At 40.6% G+C, this 27,066-nt stretch overlaps 1 protein-coding gene across 1 annotated transcript; it reads right to left on the bottom strand.

Moving 5' to 3' along the window:
* Nucleotides 1–1,272: 1,272 nt before the first annotated feature.
* SPTY2D1 (SPT2 chromatin protein domain containing 1) lies at nucleotides 1,273–24,047 on the bottom strand. The gene is made up of 6 exons (XM_052810976.1): nucleotides 23,858–24,047; nucleotides 12,660–12,774; nucleotides 8,807–10,534; nucleotides 7,813–7,975; nucleotides 7,082–7,159; nucleotides 1,273–4,931 (listed from the first exon to the last, which is right to left on the bottom strand). The coding sequence occupies exons 1-6, from the start codon at nucleotides 23,915–23,917 to the stop codon at nucleotides 4,835–4,837; spliced, it is 2,241 nt and encodes a 746-aa protein (XP_052666936.1). The 5' UTR covers nucleotides 23,918–24,047; the 3' UTR covers nucleotides 1,273–4,834.
* Nucleotides 24,048–27,066: the final 3,019 nt, after the last annotated feature.

The following is a 27,066-nucleotide window of genomic DNA, read 5'->3' as shown; positions in this document are numbered from 1 at the left end:
AAGTTGCATCCAGCATACAAAGAAATCTATGAATTTGCCAGTGCAGGGAAAAGGATATAGGTAAAAATTAAGACTCCCATGAAGAACTGAATAGAGAAATCCCCAAAGCAAAATAAGTACCAGACAGTTTGGGAAAACAAAGGCATTCATCACTTGTGGGCAGAGATGTTAGGACTAAACTGGTGACATGTTTCATTACTTCAGGAACCTCTTCTGTCATTCATTTCATCCCACAGAGTATGTTAAGCATGATATATCAAAGGCTTTTGGAATCCCTAGGCTCATGGAAAAAATAAATAAATGTTTCCATATGCATTTGAAGTGGTAAGAAAAGGCTATCTGTGGGATGACTAAACTGCAGTTCTGTCTTGTGGAACTAAAATGTTATTTCAAATAAATTTCAACTAAAATTTGCCTTCAAATGAGGGAAATCTGGAATTATTTTTTTTCTGAACCTGAGTAAAATAATTTTATCGCTTCCAGAGAAGTACAGCTTTACTGGCTGGATTAAGATAATAACTCAACGTAGAATCACTCTCCACCCTGAACAGAATATATTTGCTTTGAAATAATGACTGCTTACAGCTATTAAGATACATTAAAAATCAAGGGAATTCCATACCAGGTAAGTTTTCATGCCTGCTAAACAAGGTACTCATAGGACACTGATTAAATGCTAATTTGCAATATGATTTAAAAATATATATGTATTTTTAAGCACAAGAGCGCGCAAGCATTGCTGTTTCAAAAGAAAGGCAGATGGGCTCACTTTGATGTGTACTCATTTATCTATTTGGAAATGGGTCACAGCAGTAGCTGATCAGAACAGTCACTGGTATTTACCTCCACCTGTCAAAGCAGTAAATAGTTCCATAGGAGACAGCAATCAAGGAGGTTCAGATTATTTACACTGGAATAAGAGAATCTGAGAAAGATGCTGCTTATGAAACTGCAGGATGAAACACCACACTCCAGATAGAAGAGATTAAAGGCAACTGGCACACTTGTGTATATTATCATTCTAAAGTACATGTACCTCCAAATATATATATTATGTCACAAGTGGGAGATGCCCATGACTTTCAGACCTTTTCTGAATGCTTAAGTGACTCCATTAATTTTTCATATATTCTTGCTGGCAGCAAGAGAACAAGAGAACTATTCTTGGAGAACATTCAGCCTAATGCTGTTGTATGTGACAGCTCAGAGGAAACCAGCAGAAGAGAATTCTGAAAAATATTCCATAAAGTAAACCAATGAGAAATAGCAGTAAAATGTTTAATGCCTGTAATTTATTGTATACATACTCTGCAAAACTTATATGCATTTGGTGTGTGCAAAAGTATACACTTCCTTGACAGCACCAGAAAACAGTTAAGCTATGTATGAGTTTTTAACCTGATTTGTCACATTGTGTAAAAAGACATTGTGCACAAATGTTATCCCCAAAGAAAAAAATCATTGGCTAAAACTAGAAGCACCCTTATTTACACACTAACACTTTAATATTGCATCACACCCACTCACCAAAATAAATAGAAGTACATTCATCACAATTTAAACACCAGTCTCTCCATATATTTATTTTCTTTCTGACATGTTTTGGTCTCCAGAAATATGCTATATCTAGAAATATGCATCAGCTACTAGATTATGTTACAAAATGCAAAAAAAATAGAAAATTAGTCTTCCTGGACAATATTTTGGACTTTACACAAAAATAAATCCAGATTTCCATAGAGATCTTATATACTTCTTGAAAGATTTTTATTTTAAAGCACAGCACAGAGTTGCACACTAAGGCTTCCTGTGATATGCGAAACCCTGGCCCCCAAAAGACATCACTGTAAAGTGAAATACAGCTCAAGTGTAAATACAAGACATTTTCAAAAAGTAGTCATCAATAGAAAGTGCCCTTCATTTGATTTAGCATTAGCAGTAAAGAAGTAGCTACTGTAGTTGTGCAATCAAAGCCAGACCTGGAAGGGTTTTATGAAAAGTATGTCATTTCACACTATCAAGTTTAAGGATATAGAATCTGAGATAGCAGAAACCAACCAACCTTTTTATACTCCTACATTCATTATTTTTTGACACAATTTAGTAAAAAAGGCACATTGTCAAACAGTGAATTAAAAATCTAAAAACCAAACCAGAATTTCATTAAATACAATTGTTAGCTTAACATTAGATCCTCATAAACCAATATAAACATTCTTCCAGTTTTTCTTAACCTCAAATTCAGATGCACTTCGGACAAGTACTGAAGTACTCACATTAGATTAATACTATTAAGCTGGCAAAGAGTAAATGTGGTTTTTGGATACAAGGTCAGGAGTTAAAAACCAAAAATCCAGTTCCTTCCTAGCCAATTTACAAATATGCAGCAAATGCAAACACATTAAAACCCAAACATTTGTACAAAATTTGAAAAACATTAGCATCCCATGCCAATTATGAGAAAGTACTTCTTGACTGTAAAATTACAAATGTGTCCTTGAATAATTTTTCATATGAAATAGACAAAATTTAAGTAATGATCACTGTGTGAAGAAACAGTTATACAGTGTCTTAGGGAGGCTAGCAGAGTACATTCCAGTCACCATCTAAAAGACAAAGGACAAAGTGCTTTACAGATCAAGAGATTTAACTGATCTTGCATGGTTAAATAATCATAAAGTGGTGAAATAATCAGGTTTTATTTAACCTATATTTATCTGAAATGCAGATTTAATTCCCAACTGAACCAATTTTGAATTAATATATTTCTTTTGCTTCATAAGAGACTTTTTCCCTACCAGGCAGGAAGTTGCTCACAGCTGATGTAGCAGTCTGGGTTGACAGACCTAGAGCCTTTCTCCATCTAAAAAGAATTAAAAAGTAAAAAAACCCAGTAACTTGATCATGGTCCCAGTGTTCAATGTCTTGAATGGACAATTCTAAGAACTACAACAGAAAATTTTAGATGGTCCCAATGAAGCAGAGTGAATACAACACACTTCTAAATAAGCAGTGAGGTTACGCTATCTTGCATGGTCTCAAGCGCATACACTGAGAAACATTTTTTGTTAGTCAATATAGAAAATCAAAAATACAGAGGAGCAATGATGGCATCTTCATCTGGGCTCCCTGTCAGCTAATACTGAATTACTTCATAGAATCTATCCCAATAGCTTACTCATGTCAGTGTTTTACTGAGGCAGTGAAATGCTACAACATTGACAGAAAACATCTCAAAAAGGCAATTCTGTTTTTTCTTACATTAAGAGTCAGATGTTTAAACTTCAGCAGCTTCCAAGGTTGTTCCTTACAGGTTGCTATCTGAACTGCTTCCTAGAAGCAGCACTGTTAAGAATAGCCCCCTGACAGGAAAGGTTCCTTAGTTGTTTCTCTACAAGGTAATTTTTCCTTTTTATTCCTTTACTGCCCCCCCCCCCCAAACACACAAAGCCCTTTTTGTACTTTTCCAAGTACTTCCAGCATTAAAACATAACAGCCTCAGCAGCTGAAGCCAGAGGTACTATCAATGGAGTCCTGGAGCTCGAGGCAAAGCCAAGTAGTGATACTGGTGAGCTTTGAAGGGCAACCTGGGGAAATCAAAGTAGATGCAACACCAGATTTGAGCTTCAGACTCATAGTACAACTCCTGTAGACTTACATGAACCCTGTGCTGATTGTAAACAAATTCAGTTACTGAAAGAAACAGTCTTTAAGTGCATAGTTAGAAATAATGTGCAAATATGGGCGTTAAGGTAAGTAACTGAACTAACTCTCCTGCTATACTTAACATTTTAGATTTTTGGTTTGATGAAATTAATCACAAGTATTAACTAGTTAACATGAAGTTGTTAATATTGAAAAGCTGCAAACACATTCTAACAAAACTTAGTTCTGATGTGCTTTCTAAATAGTAAACCTAATTAGATAAATGACTGCTTCACATTTTAAATCATTTAACACATCAGATGTTTAATGCAAGAAAAAACATGTGCACCACACACAATTTGTAAAAGCAGCAGAAGCTGTTAAACAAATGTGAAGATTTACAGGGCAGGAAAAGAATTCCCAAGCATACGCTTGAGCCCAAAAGCACAAGTTACATACAAACACTAGAAATTCCTGTTTTCAGAGTGTGTATTTATCATACTGAATTAGATTGGCATTGGAATTCCTGACACAACAAAAGCCAACATACTTTTTTGGCCATATCTGTAACTGTACAATCTGCAAATAACATGCACTTTTCTGTCTAGAAATAAGGAGGTTCAAATTATTTTTATGGGTCCTCAAATCAGAAAATATGCAGCACTTTATTGCTTTGAACATCTGTGGCAACGGCTGAATTTACACCCAAGCTGCTTCTGTACAGAAGATGACATTTCAATACTTTGAGGCTCAAGTTGGGAGACAGAGTAGGATATAAAGCAATTTCTCTAAGTCTCAAGAAATATCAGGGAACAAGAATGCTATTCCTTTCTTTCAAGTGAATGCAAAATTGGTTTACTGGTATATGGGCCCACACAGTTCTGAGTCAGTGCATAGCTAGTCAGTATTTCTGCTGGCATCTTGAACTGGTTTAATCAATGGAAACATCTATTAATTTTATTCCACTTAATATGCATTAGTGCATTAATTTCTTCATAAAAAACCAACCCTGGCAAGTATTAAAAATAAATATCTTATTTAGGTCAAACTAAAGACTTGCTTTTCAGTACTTTAATCCCTTTAAATATTCTTTTGCCCTCTAACAAGCAAATGGAAACTGAAGTAGAATAAGAGATGTATGGAGGCAAAGGGTAGCAGAAACATGAACAAAGTCAACACCATAAGTCAGTTAACGTGTCCTCAGCTTCTTAGACTGTCTCTTGCGTTTTAATTCTTCTTCTTCCCGTCTCAATTCTTCTAAGTCCTCCTGAACGCCAAGTCTCAAGCTGCCAAATAAGATGAAATCCTTTATACACTACTCAAAAACATGAAATTTGACCTCTACCCCTCCCCCAAGAAAAGCAATTCTAAAATTGTTACAGCTGATTTAGCAAAAATTTTAGATCAGTTCAACAGTTAAATTTTCTTTAATTATAGCAAGAATACAGCTTTAAGAAAAGAAATCAAGATTTTATCATTAGATTAGAATCAAATCTTTTGAGGGAAAATTCTTTAAAACTTTTGTTAAAAAAAAAATCAAGATTGTGAAAAAACTGATTTTAATATGAAAAGTCATTTTTTTCTGAAAAGCAGCTGCCGAAACACACCCATCAATTCTTGCCAATGTAACTCCTACATACAAGTCATAGCATGACTGACTCTCACCAACTTCTGAGAGCCACCTAAACCTTTTACATTGGCAAGGGAGAGAATGGACATGTCAAACAGTAGAGCAGCAAAAGATGTCGCAACTTCCTGGCTTGAGGCACCATTCAGGTAGCTACAAGCACAACATTGCTCCACCCTCAGTCCATCTAGCTGCCATGACTCTGGTGAACAGGCCCATGGAGGAGACTCTGCTAATATGGTGTGTTCTAGCTACATCCCTGCATGATTTCTTCAGCTTCCTAGAAGTCAGTATGTTGAAAGGCATACTTAAAACAGTATCTGCAATCACTGATCTCCTCTTCAATAAATAAGGGCAGGAGAGTCTTGCTGGTTTGATACTAGGAATGGGTGCATAGCAAAGTTACCATTTTGTGATCAGCTACTGCCTCATTTGCAGCCCTACCAAGTGCATTTGTACATCCACAGTTCATTATGAAGCAACGTAAGGCAGTGTAGCATGCACCTCAATGGAAAAAGTTCAACCACACAACAATGAGGACTCGACTGTTCTGGGCTAAACTGCTCCAGTACAGGCTCTAAAATGGATTTTATGACTAAACAAGCATAGCAAAGTCATCCTGAATTCAGGAAACTGCAGTCATCCAAATTAAGAATAGAAACAAACAGGATCTATGTGATAAAACTCTGGCTTGAAGCATCAGTTTTCAACTCAGAACTTAACTATAATTTTAGTGGGCCTGCTTGGTTAGAAAAAATTCCTCATTTCAAGGGTCACAATGCTTTTAACCAAACTCTCAGTGAAAAGTAGCTGAGCACTGAAATAGTTAAACTCAATTTTACTCAAGTTTACCTCCCCTTCCTTTATGCTGCATGTGCAGTTAAAAGTTTAGCCAGGTATTCAACTCTGCAAAACCTCACTCTAGGTCTTCAACAGAGAATTCAGTAAACAGCAATATCACTGTAAAATTCCAGTTGTTTCCTCTAACTCCATTTAACAGACTATAGCTTTGCACGAGCTGGAGCTATTCCCCAGGAGCAAGGAGGAATAAGGACACCAACTAACTTAAAAAAGGTGCAAGTTTCCAGTGCTCAAGGCACCTTCTGAATAACAAGATAAACATTTCAGGAGAACAAGAAAATTTGGTAACTCAGTACATTCCAATATTTTCCATTATCTATAAAAACCTCTTATAACTTTCACAAAGCTTGTTCCACCAGCCATTAGAAATCAAAAAGAAAATGAGTTTATGAACACCAGATTTTATAATAGCAACCTAAGAATTGTGCAGCTCTAAAGGCCAAAACCAATGGTCAAAACGAATATGAAAATATAATCTTCATATTTGAATTCAGCAATTACAAAAGTTTGTCAAAGTACTTTTTATACATACATAGAAATATACACACACAAACACATGTATATAGATAAAACCAAATAAATCTTCTTCCAGTCCTCAAACTAGCAGAATATTGTAATGTTTGGGACAAATTGAAGGGTTTAGCTTTTCAACTGAAATGTAAAGTATTTTTTTAAAAGATTTTTGGGCAAAAGTTGGGTGTGGGTTTTTTTTTTTTGTTGTTTGTTTAAACAAGCAAAGTTTGGGATGCATGAGAATGAACATACAGGATTTATTCACTGTACCCACCACTGGCTGGCTGAGTTTCATCTTTACCTAAGCTTTCTTATAAAAAATGGTAAGGCTTATTTACCTCTGCTATAAAAAGCAGCAAATACCCACTCTAACTTAGCCCCATGACTTGGGCAATAAATAATCTTCCCACTTTCTGAGCTTAAATCCGTGCATACCTCCTAGCTTCTTCTTTCTGTTGCTCTCTCCAGCTGCTCTCCATGTAACGTAAGGCATAATCACTTTCATCTTTGTATCTGGAAATTAAATATTAGTTTTCAGCACAATAAAAACCATGATAATGTACAGTTGAGTTATGAATTCACATCCCTTCTTAGAAAGAATAATTACCTTGTCATACACAGATTTTAATGTTTTGAAAGAATCTAAGTTACAAGCCTTTAAAATGCTTGCTCTCTTATACCTTATTGTCAGACAAGACTGAAGTATTGAAATAAGCCAAATAAGAGCCTTCATTTTCCAGCAGTTCCTAGTCATACGAAGTTAGATCCTCTTACAGAACAGCTAACACCATTGCATTCAGGCAGCTACATCTGATGAATTCTGAAATAATACAGACTGCTATAGAAAGCATTTTAACATCCAATAATAGGGAAGAATTGCTATGAACTATACAGGCAAGACATGGAAGAAGCTGTGTTATTTTCCAACTATGTCCTATTGCATCAAATGTTATTGCTTCCCAGAAGAGCATGGCAAGCAGTGTGAAAATTCAAGGTCCCTTCTGCACAGAAGCAGCTCTAATGCTTGTTAAATTTCTGGAATACAAAACCATTTTTGGATAGCAGCAATTACCCTATTTCTAGAACATTTTTACCTGTTGAACCATATTAATTTCTGTTGTTCTGTTGCTTGTTCTGCAATATCTTAAAACTGACATTTTTCTTACCTTTTCCGGTCATAGCCAAATATTTCCCGAATATGTTTTGATATTTCTTCTTGGGGTTCCCCTTCATCTTCAATGAAGTCATCCATTTCAGAGTCATATTCATCATCATCATCATCATCATCTTCTATTTGTCTCTTGTAACTAATAGGTGGTCTTCCAAGACCTAAATGACAGGGGAAGTGAAAAAAAAAAAACCCCAACATCATTAATATAACATTAATTTAACAGTACTCCTCCTTGCTATATCTTGGGCACATTTATTTTACAGCTCTGGCCTTCAAGGTGGAAAACTTCTGCCTCAAGTTAACTAGCAATTCTCAGAAACTCAGTAAAAAGAAATACTTCCTCTAAGTAGTGCTACAGAAGATCACGTATCAGTATCACCAATGGCATCCTGAGGAAACTACCAGACAGAAGTCCATGTTCTTGTTCAAGGTTTTCTAGGCACTTATTTGCTAGAGTCCATGCTGCTTGTTCCTGTTCAGAAATACATTTTTAGAACTGCTTGCTTACTGATAAGATGAATTTGCCAAAACATTTAAATATCAGTCACAAGTTTGCTGTGTGGTTTTAATTTTCATGTACCACTTTAAGCATCTGTTATTTAAGCCACTACAAAATTTTAAAGACTAAGCATAATTAAGCAATGCAGGAAGTGAATCCTTCAATTCTTTTCCTTATAACAGCATTTGTCTATCAACATCCATCACAGGCTGCTTGGTTTTCTTTCATGTAATACGTCACACCCCAGGCGTGTGAATCCTGTATTTCAAGGAATGTGAGCATAGGTAAAAAATAAAAAGTTGCAAAGAAGAAAAAAAAACCCCTTCTACTGTTAAATGCACTCTTTAAAAGGCAAATATGGTATTTTGTCCAAGTCTTCCTAATTGCATCTATAATGGTCAAAGACCCTCAGTGGCCTTAACTCAGACATATATAAAAAATACAAAACAAATAACTAAGTGAAAAAATTATTTGCTCTAGAACTTTATACCTTGTGGATGAAACACAGGTCTATGCCCTTGAAAAGACCTCATTCCATTTATCTGTCCATTGCTAGGTCTTGTGACTAGGTTTTTAGAAGAAATAGTTTCCGATACAACAGTACACTTCGGTTTTACAGTTGCACCCAAGCCACTGCCTGGTCGCCCAGGTCCTGCACTTGGGCCGATGCCTGGCCTTCCTGGTCCTGTTCCCAAGCTGCTGCCTGGTCGCTTGGCTCCTGTGCTCGGGCTGACTCCTGGCCTTCCTGGTCCTGTTCCCAAGCTGCTGCCAGGTCGCTTGGCTCCTGTGCTCAGGCTGACTCCTGGCCTTCCTGGTCCTGTTCCCAAGCTGCTGCCTGGTCGTCCAGGTCCAGTGCTTGGGCTGATGCCTGGCCTTCCTGGTCCTGTACCCATGCTGCTGCCTGGTCGCCCACATCCTGCATTTGTGCTGATACCTGGCCTTCCCGGTCCAGTGCCTAAGCTGCTGCCTGGTCGCCCAAGTCCCATGTTTGAGCTGCTGCCTGGTCGCCCAGGTCCCATGTTTGAGCTGCCAGCTGGCCTTCCAGGTCCCACGCTTGAGCCACCACCCAGTCGCCCAGGTCCTGTGCTTGAGCTGCTGCCTGGCCTTCCAGGTCCTGCAGCTGAGCCACTGCCCAGTCGCCCAGGTCCAGGGCTTGAACCACATCCTGGCCTTCCAGGTCCCACACCAGAATTGCTGCTTGATCGCCCAGGTCCTGCACTTGAACCGCCACCTGGATGTCCAGGTCCTCCTTTTCCTAAGCTGCTGCCCGATCGTTTTGCATTGGAGTTGATTCCATGCTGAAGAGCTGCAGCATTTCCTGATTTTGTAAGGGCAGACTTTTTCAGGCTGGATTCTTTAGCAGATGGTAGCCTCTGAGCCCCATTAGCTGCTGGTTTTGAGGGTGGCACATGAGAGCTTGAGCCAGACTTTCCAATACCATTGACAGGTAATTTACTATGACTGCTACCAGTAGAGCTTTTTAAGGAGCCATTTTGTGAGTTTTTTTCCATTTGATCAAATCTGGAAGATGATGACGACCGTGAGTGTTTTTCAGTCAATGCTGGTGCTTTGGATTTCTTACCAATACCACTCATAGAAGACGACAGACTGCCTTTTGGTGTGGAATGTTTATCTACTAAGCTTTTGTTAAGTTTTGCATTTACAGATTCTTTCCGAGAAGTCATTTTTTTTGAAGAACTGGATATCCCTGTACTCTTAATCTCCTTCTCACTTTTCTTATGCATTTCTACTCTTTTGTTTTTGCGTCCCAAATACTCCCTCTCTCTCAATTCTTCTGCTGTTCTGGGTCTCTCTTCTACCTTTTTCACTGGTTTTATTTCCACGGGTTCATACTGTTTTTTTTCTGCAAGTCTTAAGAGCTCTGCAAAGTTCAGAGGTGCTGGTGCACTTTTGGGAGGCGCCTTTGGTTTCACTGCAACTTTGGATGGTTTCTCTTCATATTCTTCTTGCTCATGCTCAGATTCAGTCTGACTGTATTCAAGTTGCTCAGTTTCATCTTCTGTTGCATGCTCAGCCTCTGGGGCCTGAGCGACATTCTCACAAGTCCTCCTCTTTTTAGGCTTCTCTTCAACAGGAATGCCATTATAGCCATAAAAATTATCCTTTGTTCGTGAGGCCATAGCTCTTGCCTTTCTGTCATGTTTCAGTTCAATACGTCTAGCCAAGAGTTCTTCTTTCTTTCTTCTTTCTTCCAGTGCTACAAAAGAAAGCCAGGAGAAAGTTATGCAAAAGCACTACCTTTTATTTCAATTTCTTCCAAACTGATAAACCATTTAGGACAGTAATTTAAGGATATCTGGCTAACAGCTACTCAAAATAGACCAGAAAGTGATCAGAGGTCTGCCAACAGGGCAAGCTAACCCACCTGAATCAGCTTCTCTGACAAACAAAGGCAAACAATTAAGTTAAATGCTGCTATTGCAAAACCCACTAAGGTGATTCAACCGAAGCAGCTCTCCAGAATGCTATGCAAACTAAGGAGAATTACTGTGTGAGGAGGTACAGGACTTACAGGATGTCTGGGTAATAGAAGGAGTTCTGAGACGGAGCAAGAGAATTTTGAGGCTGTACAGAATTTACTAGCAGATGTTTAAAGGAAGATGAGGAAAGGGAGGGAATCAAAGAGTATTGAGTATTGTGTGTAGAGGAGTATAGAGGAGAGACAGAAGCAGCCAGCCACAGATAACCAAGCTGCTGGTCACTACGTTTGTCTGGAGCCCTGTGCCCTATCTCCACAGTCTGTCCTATATTCTTACTGAACTGTTTTTAGCTATTTTCTGCATAAGTATGCTATCCACTTTGAGTCGGTGCATGATCTGCTGACAAAATTCAGGCTGAGCTAGCTGGTGAATAGGATGAGAGGTCTGAACACCAGATAGCAGACAGACCAAGGGAGTGGGGGCCAAATACCAGAAAGACTCAGGAAAAGCATCAATTCCTAGAAAATAGATTGGGCTACTCATGCTTTGGGTGCCTGTAAAGGTACCATCATCCCCTGTCTATGTTATTGTCAAGGGCCATGACTGTACAGAGTGAGTGTGCATGCATGCCTATGTGGAATTCATGCTCAGTCTTGCTTCTGGCTGGACCTGCCAGCACGGATAAGGAGCAGGCTCATGACTGGCCCAGGAGAGGAAGAATACCTGGGCCATCCAGTCCATCAGATTTGGTTACCTTTAGCAAAACATTAACATCAAAAGCAATGCAGCATTAGCTCATTCTATAGGCTACTTAAATGAAATATAATACAGTGGAAAAACTGTCGCTCAAACAAAGCCTCTGCCATACAAATTTAAAATTCAGACTGTATCAATACACTAGATTAAGACACAACAGGAACTTTTACCATTTTTTCACACAGATAAAGCTTTTTGAAGTTGCCAAAAAGTCCAGATGGTTTCTTGCAATATCTCTTCACCTTAACTACTTCCTGATCTCCAACAGCAAATGCTAGTGTAGCTGATTAATATTTAACTCCTTAAGAAAGCACGCAAACATCCCTAGTCCTTACTTAGTTCTGGCTTTCCCTCAGCATCAGTTATGTGCATAAATTCCAGAAACAGATGTGTAGCTGTGTTGAAGATTAACCTAAAATGTGAAGTGATCTGTGTCTTTCTATGCAAGATGTTCTTTGTATGTATATTAAGCTGACAGTCTAAAGACACTTAATCATTTGTAATCAGAAAAGAAAACAGCTAGCATTCTTTAACCAAAGACATCCTGGAGTAATTTGGCCTTGAAAAATCTCGAAGAAGAATTAAAAGACCAAGAAGAAGGAAACATCCCACCCTAGAAGGCACTGACAGTTGAGTAATTGATAATGGGCATGAAGTCAGTGGACATCTGCAGTAACTGGGGGAAAGGCAAAGGCAGCAGGCGGAGATTGTGACCACCAACTCAATTCAAGACCAAAAAGACCTACCCCTCCCTCCTCGAGCATGCACTGTAGAATAAAAGAACACTGTACCTTGAATTCCAAGCAGGGAAAACCTTAGCCCAATAGAAATGGTGGCAGATAAGCAACTACCAAAAATTATTTTGGGGAAGGACTTTGGTAACTAAGTGGGTGAATCTAAAACTGTATAAATTACTTGCTTAACTGCAGGGTGTGCTAGCTTTGTGGAATTACCACCTAGCACCCATCTTTGTGCAAATATGAAATAAATAATGTCTCTCCTGAGTGCGTGACTATTGGCTCATTGCACACTGGGTGACAAACCTGCTTTTCAGACAACAGCTGTATTTGCAAGAGCTTTGAATAGGATGACAAAGTCTCAAAAAGTCAATGAAAGTCTCCCATAGGAAATATTTTGGACTGTTACCTTTTTTTCTTTTTTCTTCTTCTTGCCGTCTGAGAAATGCTTGCACTGCTGCAGACTCTACACCCTTGACTTTTGGAACCTTTTTGGGAGGACCAACAGCCAAACTGTACCTTTTCTGCAAAGAACGAAGAAGTATGTCAGAAAAGTTAAGAAATGTAAAAATCTTAAAGTTTTTAAAACTGAGGAGTTGTGTAACAGTCATGTACTTGACTTTAAGCATAGAGATGGTACAGAATACACAACAATGAATTCCCATTGAAGCCGAGAGCTGTGACAGATACACTTGACTCCTAGCTGTACTTTGGTTCAGGCTAAGTACCAACAGGCCTGATGTCCTTGGGGTGAACTTGTGAGCTAGAAAGCCCCTGGCTCACATACAAGAGAGTGAAGGTGTCTTGAAAAATATTTTGAAAGGAGGTTTCGAAACCCAAAAGTGCAAAATAACCAAAATACAAAACAAGATACCAGAGCTAAAACAAAGACATCTGTCTCATCTATACTATTGACTAGCAGCCAACTACTTCACCCTATAAATATTACCATCAGGATGGGCCCAATTTGAGCTCTCCCTGAATTGCAGCTGGACTGCATGCCAGGTAACTCTCCCCTTGAGCAGGGATGCCTCTCAAGGTTAGAGATTCCTTACCTGAGACTGAGATCCTTCCTTACCCAAGGCAAAGAGATCCCTTACCCGCGACAGATCCTTGGTAAGTGACTGATAGCATGCTGAAAAGCAAGGGGGTCCACTCTGAGCCTTGTGACTCAACAGGAGTGTCCTCCTTACTCTTTGCATCTCCAGTCTGTGTGAATCATTTTAACTCAATTAAAACTCAATTTTCCTTTCTATGTTTCTTCCACGTAGTAATTAATTAATAAGGTGAACCTTGCCATCAAACTTATTGAACCATGTCAAAGCACTGTTAAACTTTGTTGAATTCCATCAAACTTAAACTCTGTCAAATTATTATTTTATGTCAATAAAATATATTGCTGCTTCTCTTTTGAGTGAAGTGCATTCCATTCCTCTGCAACAAGAGTGCACTCCACTTTCTGAAAGAATGAACAGGAAACCAGAAGACAGGTAGGTAAACCAAGAGAAATGAGTGAAAGGCACTAGACTGAGAAGGAATGCAATAGCTGCATCAGTAATGGAATAAAAATATTTCAGTTCAGTCTTAGTCTTTGACCAAGCACGAAACAAAAGCAGACTACAGCCCAAGCTGCCAGAGTCTGTTCAATTCCAGACTGCAGGTTTACTGGAAGTCTTTTTTGTAGACACTCATTTCAGTTTCAGGTTATCTTATTAAGTGAAAATAAATAAATCAACTCAAAAAAATGGAATTACTCCAAAAGTAAGTTGGAACTGATTTGACCAGCATAATTAGTAGGTTCATCTAAAACCAGTGATACTGATTTTAGTTCCTGCTGCAGTGATCTTAAACAGAAGACTACTGTACATCAAGGAGTTAGTGATCAGCATACCAGTTGACCTGAATAGGTGCAGGCCTGCACTCTACTGTACTTATCACCCGAGACCACTGGATGAACTCAGCAGACTAATTGTGACAGAATATGCAGCTCCCACTTGGCACCTGGCAATTACACCACTTGCATGTAGAGTAATTTGCCTGGAGAAGAGAAGGCTCCAAGGAGACCTTATTGCAGCCTTTCAATACTTAAAGGGGGCTTGTAAGAAAGATGGGGACAGACTTTTCAGTAGGGCCTGTAGTGATAGGACAGGGGGAATGGTTTTAAACTAAAAGAGCATAGATTCAGACTAGAGATAAGAAAGAAATTTTTTATGATGAGGGTGGTGAAACACTGGAACAGGTTGCCCAGAGAGGTGGTAGATCTTCCATCCCTGGAAGCATTCCAGGCCGGGTTGGACGGGGCTCTGAGCAACCTGATCTAGTTGAAGATGTCCCTGCTCATTGCGGGGGTGGGGGCGGGGGGGGGATTGAACTAGGTGACCTTTAAAGGCCCCTTCCAACCCAAACTATTCTATGATTCTATGTCTCATTATAGCTTGAAGTGAAGCAGCAGCTTTGCATATAACATCCTTTTGCTTGGAAATGATAAACAGAGCTGTTTACTTCCAAGAACATCCTATAAAAGTTCTAAAGACTACAATGCTGGTGATCCTCACTACAGACAGGATTTGCACAGCTTGCCATGCCTAGATGTCTGTCCAGTGCTGTACAACTCAGGGTTCCAGCAGCTGAAGAGATGTAAAGTTATCTATGCTATCCCCTTTTTTCCTTCTCTGGTTATATGCAATGTTATTTTAATCAATATGTTAAGAGTGCAAGTGCCTTTCTTACTGGGATCTATAACAAACACTTGCACTAGTGTGCTACACCTGTCCTGACATTACCTTTCATAAATGTACCAATCATCAGACTGGGCTTTAGAATGATAAAATGGAAAGAAACAAAGACTTTTTTGAACTTCTTCCCACAAACAGACTAGAGAAGAAAAAGCAGTAAGACAGAGACACTTGCAAAGATAAATACAATAGAAGCCAGTTAAACCCAGAAGCAGATGGAAAGCAGAAGAATACATTTAGAAAAAATCCCAAACTCTTTGAGGTTTGAGAGGTTTGGGGGTTTTTTGGATTTCAGTAGTAAGACAATAGATTATAACCTAAACCAAGATATTCCACATGGAAAGTCAGAATCCCCACCAAATGAAAGAGCTGTGAAATACAGTCCCAAATGAAAACAATATAACTAATAAAAAAAGCCATCCAAGTCAGTATTCCCATAAATATCTTCCTATCCGGATATAGCCTTATGAAACTTAACTAAAAAAATTAAATTAAAATATCTGGTAAAGATACCTACATCCAAATGTTTTAGAAGCAATAATCAGGCAAGCTAGTAGCATAACTCCCTATAGATTTCTATATCATCCAATGGCAGCCTTCATTCTAATTTCTGATTCATTGAAACAGCAGCACATGAATAGATCCTTGAATTACTTTAATTACTAACATGCAAACCCATACATTAGCTTGTATATATACATGCACTAAGAAGCAAGGTTCAGAGACTCATTTGTAAAATGCAGCCAAAACTGGCTCCAAGAAGGGCAGCTACAATACCAGCTATTTGTAGTCGCCTTTAGTAATTTCTAAGAAAAATGACTAAAACAAAATTACAAAGATACACCATCCACGTACGTTGCAGTAGTAAAACCTGACATGTTGCCTCATCACATTAAAGGCCTACCACATTTACCGAGATTTACATCTGCGCAAAAGAATTTACCACAATCTGAGAACTGATTTTGCAAATCCTTATCATTTGGAGAAGTTCCAACTCTGAACAATTTTTGGTACTTACAATTGAAATTATTACAATTGATCATCATAGGTAGGACTATTTAAAGGATAAGCAGATAGCTGGAGCTGGGCCCCTCTCTTCTGGGAAGCCGAGATCCTTCCCTCCCCAACTTGTGTTGTTTACACCAAAAGTATTCTAAGACCTAACTGTTCAGGAAATCCAAACCATGATGCAGTATTGCCTCTCAATTTTTGCTCAAATGTAGCCCATGACTCAGTGGCCCAAAGTAATCTGGCATGCTCCATCTAAATTGGAACAGATAAGAGAGGCAAAGCAATCCATGTATTATCAGTGAAAATCCTTTCAGAAAAAGGTTGAAGCAAATTAGTACCTTAGAAACAATTTGAGGTACTCTGTAGTATACTTGTGTTAGTATAATGTCAATGTAACTTATCTTACAAAGTTAAACATGTCATGTTTTGCCATTGGTAACCTAATTTGGCAAAGCTTGGTTTCATTATTCAATTTCTACACAGTTTTTAAAAACAGACAAAACAGAGGATTTTCAAACAGAGGATATGGTTGGACTTGCTCTTAAGGGTCTTTTCCAACCTAAATGATTCTATGATTCTGAAAGAGTTTTACGCCTAAGGAGCACCTCTGAAAACTGCTAAACAGCAGGGACAAATGTAGATTGATGTATCCTGTTAGGAAGCCTTATAAAGAATTAAAGTGATGGGGAAGCAGCTTTCAGGCTTTGTTTTGCTGCACTACGACCAACAGTCCTATCCAGGAGCAGGTTTGTAAAGCAGCTTGACAGACATGCTGTTTTCTCACTGCCACTAGTATGGCAAATTGTGCAAAACTCAAGATTTAAAAGTCTTCCTATCAGTAGCATTTCTTGATATTGACTAACAACTGCAAACATAGCTAAACGATTCATAAATGAATACCCATTTTCTGAACTGTGAATCACTACTAATGTTGATAAAAGTTTTGTTCACCATTTAGAAATCACATAAAATAACCAGCTTTAGTCTTTTTAAAAGCACTGAACCATGCACATGTTCCACAAGCACTGATAAAGTTTTACATACACTGCAAGTGAACATGCATCAGATTTCAAGTAAACCAGACAAAATAAGCCAGGGCATGTCACTACTTTATCATCCAAGCAGCAGCTGCGCTATTCTGGCTTTTCATAGCTATTGCCAACTTGGTTAAATCAACAGAGAAACAGAAACGTTTACCCTTTAGAAGACAGCAGGTCAAGCCATTACCAGAACACTGCACTACTCAAGTTGTAAACCCTGATTATCTCTCTGGGCAGCACTGAGTGACAGCTCTAACTGAATACTGCTGAGATACACAAACTGGGCACTGCTTTACCCAAAGGAAAAAGTAAAGACTGCGGAAGTGTCTGTCTTCAACTGTGTACCCTCATGAAATGACAAGTCTTTTCCTACCAGTGAGTAGTGTTTCTCCTGAGGTTTCTCATTTTTTACCTTAATCTCTGCAAATTGTGCCATAACTACCTACCCAATAACTGAATCTGACTAATTGAAAGGGTTAAAGCTCCAAGGACAAGGAGATGTTGTAAATAAAGGTATGACTCCTGTTCCCTATGAAGATAATGACCTTAAGCCCTTTTTCAGATAAATTAGCTTGGTTTGTCAGTATGGTTTGCATCAAAAGTATGTTAATCAAGGAAGATTAGATAGAGTAACCCACAAACATTCTTTAGGTTAAGCTATCCAAACATGTAAAATGTGCCACTGCGCAGAATCCGAGGAAGAGGTCAACTAGCAGACAAGTGATGAAGACTATCAAAGACCACCAGAGGACCCCAAAAGACCACCAAAAGAAGACTGCACATGCGGATCAGACATTTACATGTATTAATGAGTTCTCAGAAATTCTATGAGTATGTATAACTTTAATGTATATAATCTCTAAAGGTTTGCCCAATCGTTGGAGCACTCGTGGTGGACTCATCCCCCAGTGCTGCCCAGCGTTGTCATAAAGGATGCCTGCTTAATAGTAACTTCATTGCTATTGAGTTTTATTTCGGGGAACTCTGAATAGTCTGTTTCCCCTAAGGGGAGATTCAGACCTTAAGAAGTACCCATGAATTTTGTTTCATAATGGTATTTTAAGAGTATGGTGGAAAGTCCATTACAGCGCAAAATCTTGTTTGCCACTTACAGCCAGAATAAACTGTTTCAGTAGGCTATCTAGCATATGAAGTTACATGGCTGACAAAGCAGCAGATTCTTCTCTGAAAAGCATACCTCAAACCAAAAAGATTAAAAGAAGATTGGTATTAATATGGCAAATAAATAAAACAACCCACCAGGCTGTATGTGGCTATACATTCATACACATGCATACTGACTTGAGAGACATATGTATCAGTGTGGTAGGTTGACCCTGTCTGGGTGCCAGGTGCCCACCAAAGCAGCCCTATCACTCCCCCTTCCTCAGCTGGACAGGGGAGAGAAAATGTAAGAAAAGGGTCATGGTTCAAGATAAGGACAGTTTAATAAAGTGAAAACAAAGGTCACACACAAAAGCAAAGAAAAACAAATTATGTTATTGTCTATTTCCCATCAGCAGGCGATGTCTGGCCACTTTCTGGGAAGCAGGGCTTCAGTACGCATAGTGGTTGCTCCGGAAGACGAAAATGCCCCCTTCCATCTCCCTTTACTTAGCTTTTATATCTGAGCTGACATCATATGGTATGGAATATCTGTTTGGTTAGTTTAGGTCAGCTGTCCTGGCTATGTCCCCTCCCAAGATCTTGCCCAGCCCCAACCTGCCGTTGAGGGGGGAAAAAATGTTGGAGAGACAGCCTTGATGCTGTGCCAGCACTGCTCAACAGTGGCCAAAACACTGGTGTGTTATCAACACCTTTCTAGCTACCAATGCAGAGCACAGCACTACGAGGGCTGCTATGGGGACAATTAACTCCATCTCAGCCAGACCCAATACAATCAGATATAATTCATATACATATAAATAAGACATCCATCCCTCAAATACAGAGTGTCAGTGTCTAGTACCCAGCAGGTGAGCTCCAGGTCACAAATTTAACTGTGTAATCTGCAACCAAGGTTTTGCTCTTAAATCACTGGTTTTCTTTAAAACGTGGCACACGATCCTCATACAGTTGCACCTATTTTGATGTCAGCATTCAAGTGCCAAATCTTGGACTGTAAAACGGATTTTATAGAATAATTGTAAACTTTGTGGCATCCAGATGAAGCCCCAAAATGTCTAGACCAAATACTAGACCCAGACACAAGCAACAGAAGTAGCATTGGCTTTAATGATGATCAGTATTTACACACATAGCAATGCAAAGTATGAGTGATCAATTCTGCCAAACCTGATTCTCAAGTAGAACACCTGTGCAACTAATAATTTTTGCTATCAGCTTGCACACACTACATAAAGACAATTCCACTTGTGCTATCTAGTATGGGCAATTTGCAGAGGTTCTCACAGGGTGGGGTTTTTTTGTTTGCTTGTTTTTCAGGAGCAAGTTGTGACCCCTGTACAATGTTACAACACTTCTTTCTTACCATTCATCGAGAAGTAGCGTTCTCCAATGGGAAGTCCCACATTTCCCCCTAAATATTCTTCAAGGTATAACTTTCTGATAACATCACTAATGGTTCATTCACCTAGTTAAGCCACACATACATCCTTGTTTGTGTCACTCCTCTCACAATGCCCTAATACTAGTTCCTCAAAATGCAACTTTCCAAATTGTAAGTGGTCATTTGTGTTAACTGCCCAGGGGCCTCTGCTATCATCCTGTGCGGGTACTTCCAAGGCCTCTGCTACAGTCTTATCACTGTCCACTCTGGAGACCCTATGCTGGGGTTACCAGCAGTTCACTCTGCAGTTAAGACTTTCTTAGAATATGTGCACATAATGCTTTCTCAACTACTGTTATCAATATCTAGTTATGACAAAGTAAACGGTAGTTACCAAGCACGCTTAAATTTGTTTGATTCTCTTCAGGTACTAACAACCCCTACCAAGAGAAAGGCTTTAGTGATAAGAGTATTTTAACTGTCAGCTCATGCTGTTCTCGTCTGCCATAACCAATTTAACAGGGTCATACATTTTACTCCTAAAAATGCAAAAATAATTTTCTTAAGATTTTGCAACTGCTGTCACAACACCCAAGCTGAACCATCAGCTGAAAAAAATACTGAAATTTCTTCTGTTAAATGTTGTTTCACACAGTAAAAAAAAAAAAAAATTTAAAAAGCATACTTCATGCTTTCCTTTCTATAATGGTATTGTGGTCCCCATTTTCATCTGCTTATGCAAAAAGAGAGACCAGGAATAGAAATGCTGAAAGTTTTACACGTTTTAGTCCATGTTTACAAGTGCCTGGAACTTAACTATCAAGTTCAGTCAAGTTGAGAGTAAAAGCCCTCCTTGCCCCTTGCCAACTTTTTACATTGCGTGTCTTGCAGTTCTCCTCGTGTGGATGCTGAGATAAAACAAAGCATTTCTACGCCCTGCTTTGAGACAAGTTTTAACCATGTAATAAATGCATGCACACCAATTGAATAGGAGTCTGATTCTGCGGCAGCAATCTGTACTTCACAGCCATTCTCCATGTTTCTCTTGCAGGGCTTCTCTTGCAGATGGGACAAATGTTCAATAGTTTGTAGATTACAATTTCATGGGCAGGCTCTGTAACACACAGGGTCCTCTGAACAAACTCTGGGGTTTTGCTACTGGTTTACTTTGCAAATACTTCATTTCTGTTAGCTACCTGTATCTGTCAACCTTACTGGAGGCTATTTTGGAACAATTCATACTCACTATGTATCAGCCTGACTTAAAATGAGACTTCAGCAAGTGCTGACATTGACAACAAGCTGTTTCAGTTTTGGGTCACCTCTTTGTGGTTAAATGCTATTCTGTATCAGATTTTTTGTAAGTTCTGTACACCAAAGATTTATCCTCAGTTAAAAGGAGTAGGGAGCTATATGAGCTCATTTCTAATAAATTATTAATGACAACAGAAACAAAGTTAAATGAAAGAATGACTTGGTTCCAACTATGCTCAGTGTTTTTTAAAAAAAAACTGCAATACAACTTCATACTTTTAAGAATATCTTCCCTACAAACATCTCTAAGTGCTTCACCACATCCATTATGCCACGTAAAACTTGCAGCATAACAGAGTATACCAATTTCACCAGAAAGAGAAGAGCAACATAGAAAGTATTTAAATTTGACTGAAATCAACATTGAAGCTCATAACTGGTATCAAGCCTAATCAAAGCAAGATCACATTGGAAATCTAATGAACTGCTAATATGAACACATGTAACATGATACATACACACAATACTGAAGCCCCTATGGAACACTGTGAGAAAAAACAGGGCTCTTTTCAGCAACTGCTATGAAGATTATTAGCAGCACATCATTAATAATTTATACACTAGTTCATATATGTACTGGGTTTTTTAGAAACAAACCCTGATGCAACTAACAGGGCATTGAAAGGCTGATCTCAGCAATGTTCCTTACGAATCTGGATTTCCATAGGGAGATGAACAAGCAGATCAGATTTTACAGGGACATGATGCAATACCATTTTTGTGCAGGTCCCTCTTTTATGATACAAGACCACATTATTTCTTAAATAGAGTTTTTCTATAGTTTCTACTTTTGATACATATCTATACACACTACTTGTGCATGTTACTCTCTCTTATTACAACAGACATGGAATATTTAGTTTAGTGCACTGCAAAGTTTATTTTAAACTTCTCAAAGGGAAATTCAGGATATATGCTGATTAATGCAGGCACTAACATTTCTGGAAACCTGTTAACTTTACATACCAGTAAATTTTGTAATTTGTCTGTATGGAATTTTTAATAAAAGTATTTAAGATTAATTATATTCTTCTTACATGAACATATTTTATGTACTAGCTTTAATCTAGTGGAGTTACTTTGATGTCCATTGATCAGAAAACCTCCATAGGCCTTCTTCTGAAGCCTAACAGCTGCAGATAACCTCAAGCAGTGCCAAGTGCAGCTTCACTTTTGCTCAGAGACTGAGGCCAACTTTACAGTTAAAAACTGCACCATTAACGTGCTAGAATGGCAGGAAACCAACCTGCTTCAGCTATGGATTGAATTGCACTCTCGCTTCATGAGTTAATCAGGTAAGCAAATCCTAATCCTGCCTTTTCTAAAAAGAGTAACAAAACCCTCATCCATTGCACGAGCAGGATTGCCTCCCTCCACCACCACATCTGCAATAGAGAACATAGCAGATATTTCGTCAACTCATCATCACGTTTTATAACTATTTGTGACAAAAAATAGTGGTACCATACATTAAAGCTGCATGAGAAAACTAAGAAAGTAAAAAAGTTTTAAACATCTAAAGTAAGAACTACAATAACCCAATGACTATTTAGTAGAACAGCTTGTTTTAAGAGCCACAAAACAGGCATTTAAATATCTTGAAGTATTTATGTATTTGATATTTTCATATTTATGTTACAAACCAGATTTCTATGTAGAGTCAGAGATAAATTAAATCAGGCTAAATATTAAAGAGTACACTTTAAAAGATTTTTAAACTACAATGGAATCTGATGAATTACACGTTATCTACCATATGGTTGGTCCATATTATCAACTGGTCACAATAGTGGTGAACATTTCCAAAGTTTTGCTAGTGATATAGAGAAACTGAGATACTCTCAATTCTACATCGTCTCTATTTCAGCAGTGTCAGAACTAAAGAGTACGCTTTTTCTGGTTTTCCTGTAGGTTATGCTAAAAACAACTACCCCTCTCATTTATGCTGGTTTAAGCGAGCTAATCATTGAAACACAGAACTCTGGCACTTGGTTAAAGAACAGACAGGAAAAGCATTTCCCTAGCTGGTGGCAGCCGAAGAGAAAATATTTTTTTATCCAAATAAGCACACACATGACTTAGAATTTGGGTCCTGCCAAAGGCATGGAAACCAGTACACTGAGGTACCAAAAAGCCACAGGCCCTTCCTACTGCCAGGCTTCATTCAGCCAAGTAAGTGGGTTATTTCATACTGAATCAACATAAAACTGATAGCTTGAGTTAAAATACAAACTGCTGAAATACAGACTTTAGAGTAATATTCAGAATAAACCAAATGCCTTTCACCAATCATCTCCACATAGTCGTTGCAGGGTATTCCTTAGCAATAGATACAAAGGTATTGGACAATGCAGCACATGCATCCAAAACTTGTCATTCTTGGTCTCCGACGTGGCAGACTTCTGTTTTCAGAGCAAACAAAAGGACTTATCCGACTTTTAACCACCATAACCACTGCCTTCCCCCGCACACCGCCTTTGCTCTCAGGATCTCGGTATTTTCAGCGACCAGAAGTCGCAAACCCCGGCTGCCCCTTCCCAGCTCCAAGCCTGCCGAGACCTGTTGACAGAAGGAGCCCCGCTTCGTCCCCCACCACCACCACCCCGGCACGCAGACGCTTCTCCAGCCCCCAACCAAAAGCGAGTACCTCCCGACGGCGAGCCGAAAGGCCCGGCCCCGGTCTCGGGCCGGGCAGGCTCCGCGAGTGCCAGCCAGGCCCTTAAGCCGGCTTCCTCGGGCGGGTTCCCAGGCGGGTGCCGAGGCCCGGGGCAGAGGCCCAAACAAGACCCTCGACGCCGGCCCCGTGAGGGGAGCGCGGGGCGGCCGGGCCCGCCAGCCCCTGTACGGCCCGGGGAACCGCCCCACCCCCACCCCCCCCGCCCCGGGCGCGGCGGGGGGGCAAGAGAGTGCGGGCAGCCGGGCTGTAACGGTCGCCGTGCCTCGGCCTCACGCTTCTTCCCCCCCCCCCGCCAACAGCCCCAGCCGCCCCCGAGCTCACCGGCACCGAGTTCAGCCCCTGCTGCTCCGAGGCCATCACGAGAATATTGCGGAAATCCATGGCTGTCTCGGGGACGGGGGGGGGGGGGGGCGGCGAGGCGGCCGCCCTGCTCCTCCCCGCTCCCCTCCGCACCCGGCAGTAGGCGCCGCCGCCCGCCCGCCCCGCCGAGCCCAGCCCAGCCCCGCCGCTCGGCCCCGCTCGCTTCCGGCCGCCGCCGCGTACCCTTTATATCACCTCGCCTCGCGCCGGCGTCACACCGCCGCGCGTCACTTCCCTTGTGACGAGCCCCCTCGCCTCAGGAAACGCGTCCGTTGGGGGGAGGGGCGGCGAGGGCGGCCGCTGGCGCCGGCGCCTCCGCGGGAGCCCCGGGGGAACGGCGGGGCGCGGGGCCGCGGCCAGGGCGGCCTAATAAGGGCCGGCGGGGCCGCCCCCGCCCTGCCCGCGGCCCTCCGCGAGCAGCTGGCGCCGCTGATGCCTCGTTTTGTCCCCTCGGGCCCTCGCGTGCCTGGGTTTCGCCCGGAGAAACGCCCGGTCAGCCCTCCGGCCTTGGCGCAGAGGCGTGTCAGCACATGAGCGCACGCTGCCGCTGCCTAACTTTATTTATCTGGTTTTTTTGTTTTTAAACGGCAGCCCTTGGTGTTTCGGTGGCGGTGGGGTTTGTGGGGTTTTGAAGGGGAAAAGGCAGTCGCTCCGAGGCACTCCCTGACACCCGACCCCGTCCCTCTCGCCTTGCCGGCCAGCCCTGCGAGGTCAGCGCCAGCCGCCGGCTCGGCCGCTGAGGGGACGGGCGGCCGAGCAGAAATCCTGTAACAAAGGAGGAATACGTATTAAAGTTTCCCCAGCCATCTTTCTTCGTGTATCGAGGCTTGGAAAACGGTGCTTGGCTTCTAGGGATGTCACAGTTACAGCAGCAGTACGCTCCTGGCAGCGAGAGCACCACCTGGTAAACAGGGCTCCCAGGAGCAACGCTGACCTTTGGAGTGGCCGAACGAAATGCTGTTTGTGTGTGTTCAAATATATTTCCAAGCCTCTGACAACCCAGAAAATTGTGCAAGGAACCAGCTGACTCAAGACACTTCCCTTGAATCAGTTGTCGGCTCTTTTCCTGTTATCTGAGATCCATCTGACAAAAATTCCTCTATTCCCCACTGCTTCTCATAGAAACCTGGGCACTGAAAGGAAGCTTTTTTTTCTTTATGTTATCCTTCTTTAACATAAATTCTTCTTTGACATTGCTATTACTTGACCACTCTTCACTTTCAGTTCCTCCTGGTTCCTGCCTTTTCCAGTCTCCCTTTGCCCCTTTGCTGCTCTCACTTTATTTTTTCCGTATCTGAAATTCCTTTCTGGGTGTAGCTATAGGCCACGTTGCAGCCTGGTGTGAAGACACCCAGTGTGGCCCTAATTGAGGGGAGGGACAGGACAATTTATTGGAGTGAGGCACTGCATCAGTTAACTGGCATGGCTTTTGTAGTTCTTGAACTACAGGAGATCTGCAGTTGTTCCTGTAATGGTTGCTCTGGTATCTCTGTGTGGCATCTCTCTGTGCAGGGCAGACACTCCTTCTGATCTCCCACTGCTTTCTCTTGGGCCACAGTCCTGATTTAACCCCTTGTCCTGTAAGAACTTGATCTTTCTCTCTTCCCCTTTTAATTCTCATCTCCATAAGGCACTGCACTGACTTTTTACTTCTGACTCAGACCTAGATCACCTCTTCTGGTTTCTGCCCTCTTTATATTATTACTTTCTTTAAATTTCTAAGTATTTTTTAATTTTAAGATCTTTTAGTCAGTCTCTCTTCACAGGCAGTGAGTGGTTCACCGATTTTTCTCTCATTTTTGGCATTCTCTTACCCCTTGTGGTACTGCCAAGAAGGATATGATGCCATTTTCTGGTAGTCTTATCTGCCACCCCATCGCTGCTGTGGTGCTTCTTTAATCAGAATTTCCCTGCTCCATCTTGAATTTCTTGTATCTATCTCCACTGCACCCTTCCTTGAGAGGCCTTTTAGTATGACTCAGATTCCTGTATAACAAAACAGTATTGACAGAGCGATGATTGTTGCTCTTTGGCTTTTACGTTTGCTTACTTTGGTCTGTGTTAGAGTTGGCAGGAATACTTGGCTAAATGCAGTCTTCATTCTGCTGACTGCAATCCTGAAGATGAGTGGAGAAAATCTCTCCCTGCATCTAAAAGAGGAGTTACGACCAGGCCAGGGGATGGCATTGCAGTTGTTTGTTGCATGCCACTTTTTGGAAACCTTTAACCACAGTCGTTACCTTTTCCTGTATATGACAATACTGTGATATCACATGTCCTCCAGCACAGGGGATTTACAGCTGTGTCAGGGCCAATGGGAGAAATAATAGCACTGTGTAAATGTATGCTGCAGGCATTTTATAGGGCAGTAGGAAGCGACGCTGAGCTGTGTCAGGATTCCCAGATTGCACCCATGGCACTTAAACCCAGATCTAGCATATGTTACATGTCAGTGCAATGCCTTGATGTGGTGCAGTCTGTTTTTCTGACAGATGTGCAACAACAAATGGGAGCCTCCGTGCCATGTATGCCTACAGCTCTGTCCTCCCTGTATCTTAAATCACTTCGTGTTCACTCTTTATAATCTTTGCATACATTTACAATGTGACAAATTGATCCAGACTAGGCCTGCCAGGATTCCCAAGTACAGTTAGTCTGTCAGCAACAAAAGAAGAAACAACTTTTGTGCTTTTAAGCCAAATTGGTATTTCTGTTAAATAAAAACCAAGATAGAAAATGTTTCCTCCTCATTTTGAAACTCTCTGATCTGTCTGATTCTGTGCATGTTGAATCTCAAACTTGCTTTGAAAGAATTGTAAAAGTCAGTGAATTTAAACCTACATCTTCCAGAAAACCAGAATAACTCCTCTCAGATCTCCCAAGAACCTGTAATTTCTGCCTCTGAAAAAGATCAGATAGATGTATTCTTTTTGTGTATACCTTTTTAAGCAAGAACTTGGTTAAGTTTTATTTTTATTAAATATCTTCACATTAGGAAATTACTTTGGACTAGAACTGTTTAGAAGACTTAGAAAACATAACACAGTATTCCGCCACAAAGTGTCTTCGTCGCAAGTTTTTAATCAGCTGTACTCAAGAACAGTTTCTCGCCCCAGCCATGCACACTTGGAGCATGTGACTAATCCTATTAACTTTAAGTGAAGTGTGTT

The sequence above is a fragment of the Harpia harpyja genome, chromosome 16 (genome assembly GCF_026419915.1).
Source record: "Harpia harpyja isolate bHarHar1 chromosome 16, bHarHar1 primary haplotype, whole genome shotgun sequence".
Classification (NCBI taxonomy): Eukaryota; Metazoa; Chordata; class Aves; order Accipitriformes; family Accipitridae; genus Harpia; species Harpia harpyja.
This window is presented reverse-complemented; position numbering and strand designations above follow the sequence as displayed.

Excerpts from the sequence above, each read along its gene's own strand:
- SPTY2D1 (XM_052810976.1), bottom strand. The coding sequence starts at position 23,917 with ATGGATTTCCGCAATATTCTCGTGATGGCCTCGGAGCAGCAGGGGCTG. Across the intron at positions 7,160-7,812 it reads TTTGGCTATGACCGGAAAAG|ATACAAAGATGAAAGTGATT; the intron begins GTAAGAAAAATG and ends TTTAATTTCCAG. Across the intron at positions 4,932-7,081 it reads CAGAAAGAAGAAGCTAGGAG|CTTGAGACTTGGCGTTCAGG; the intron begins GTATGCACGGAT and ends CTTATTTGGCAG.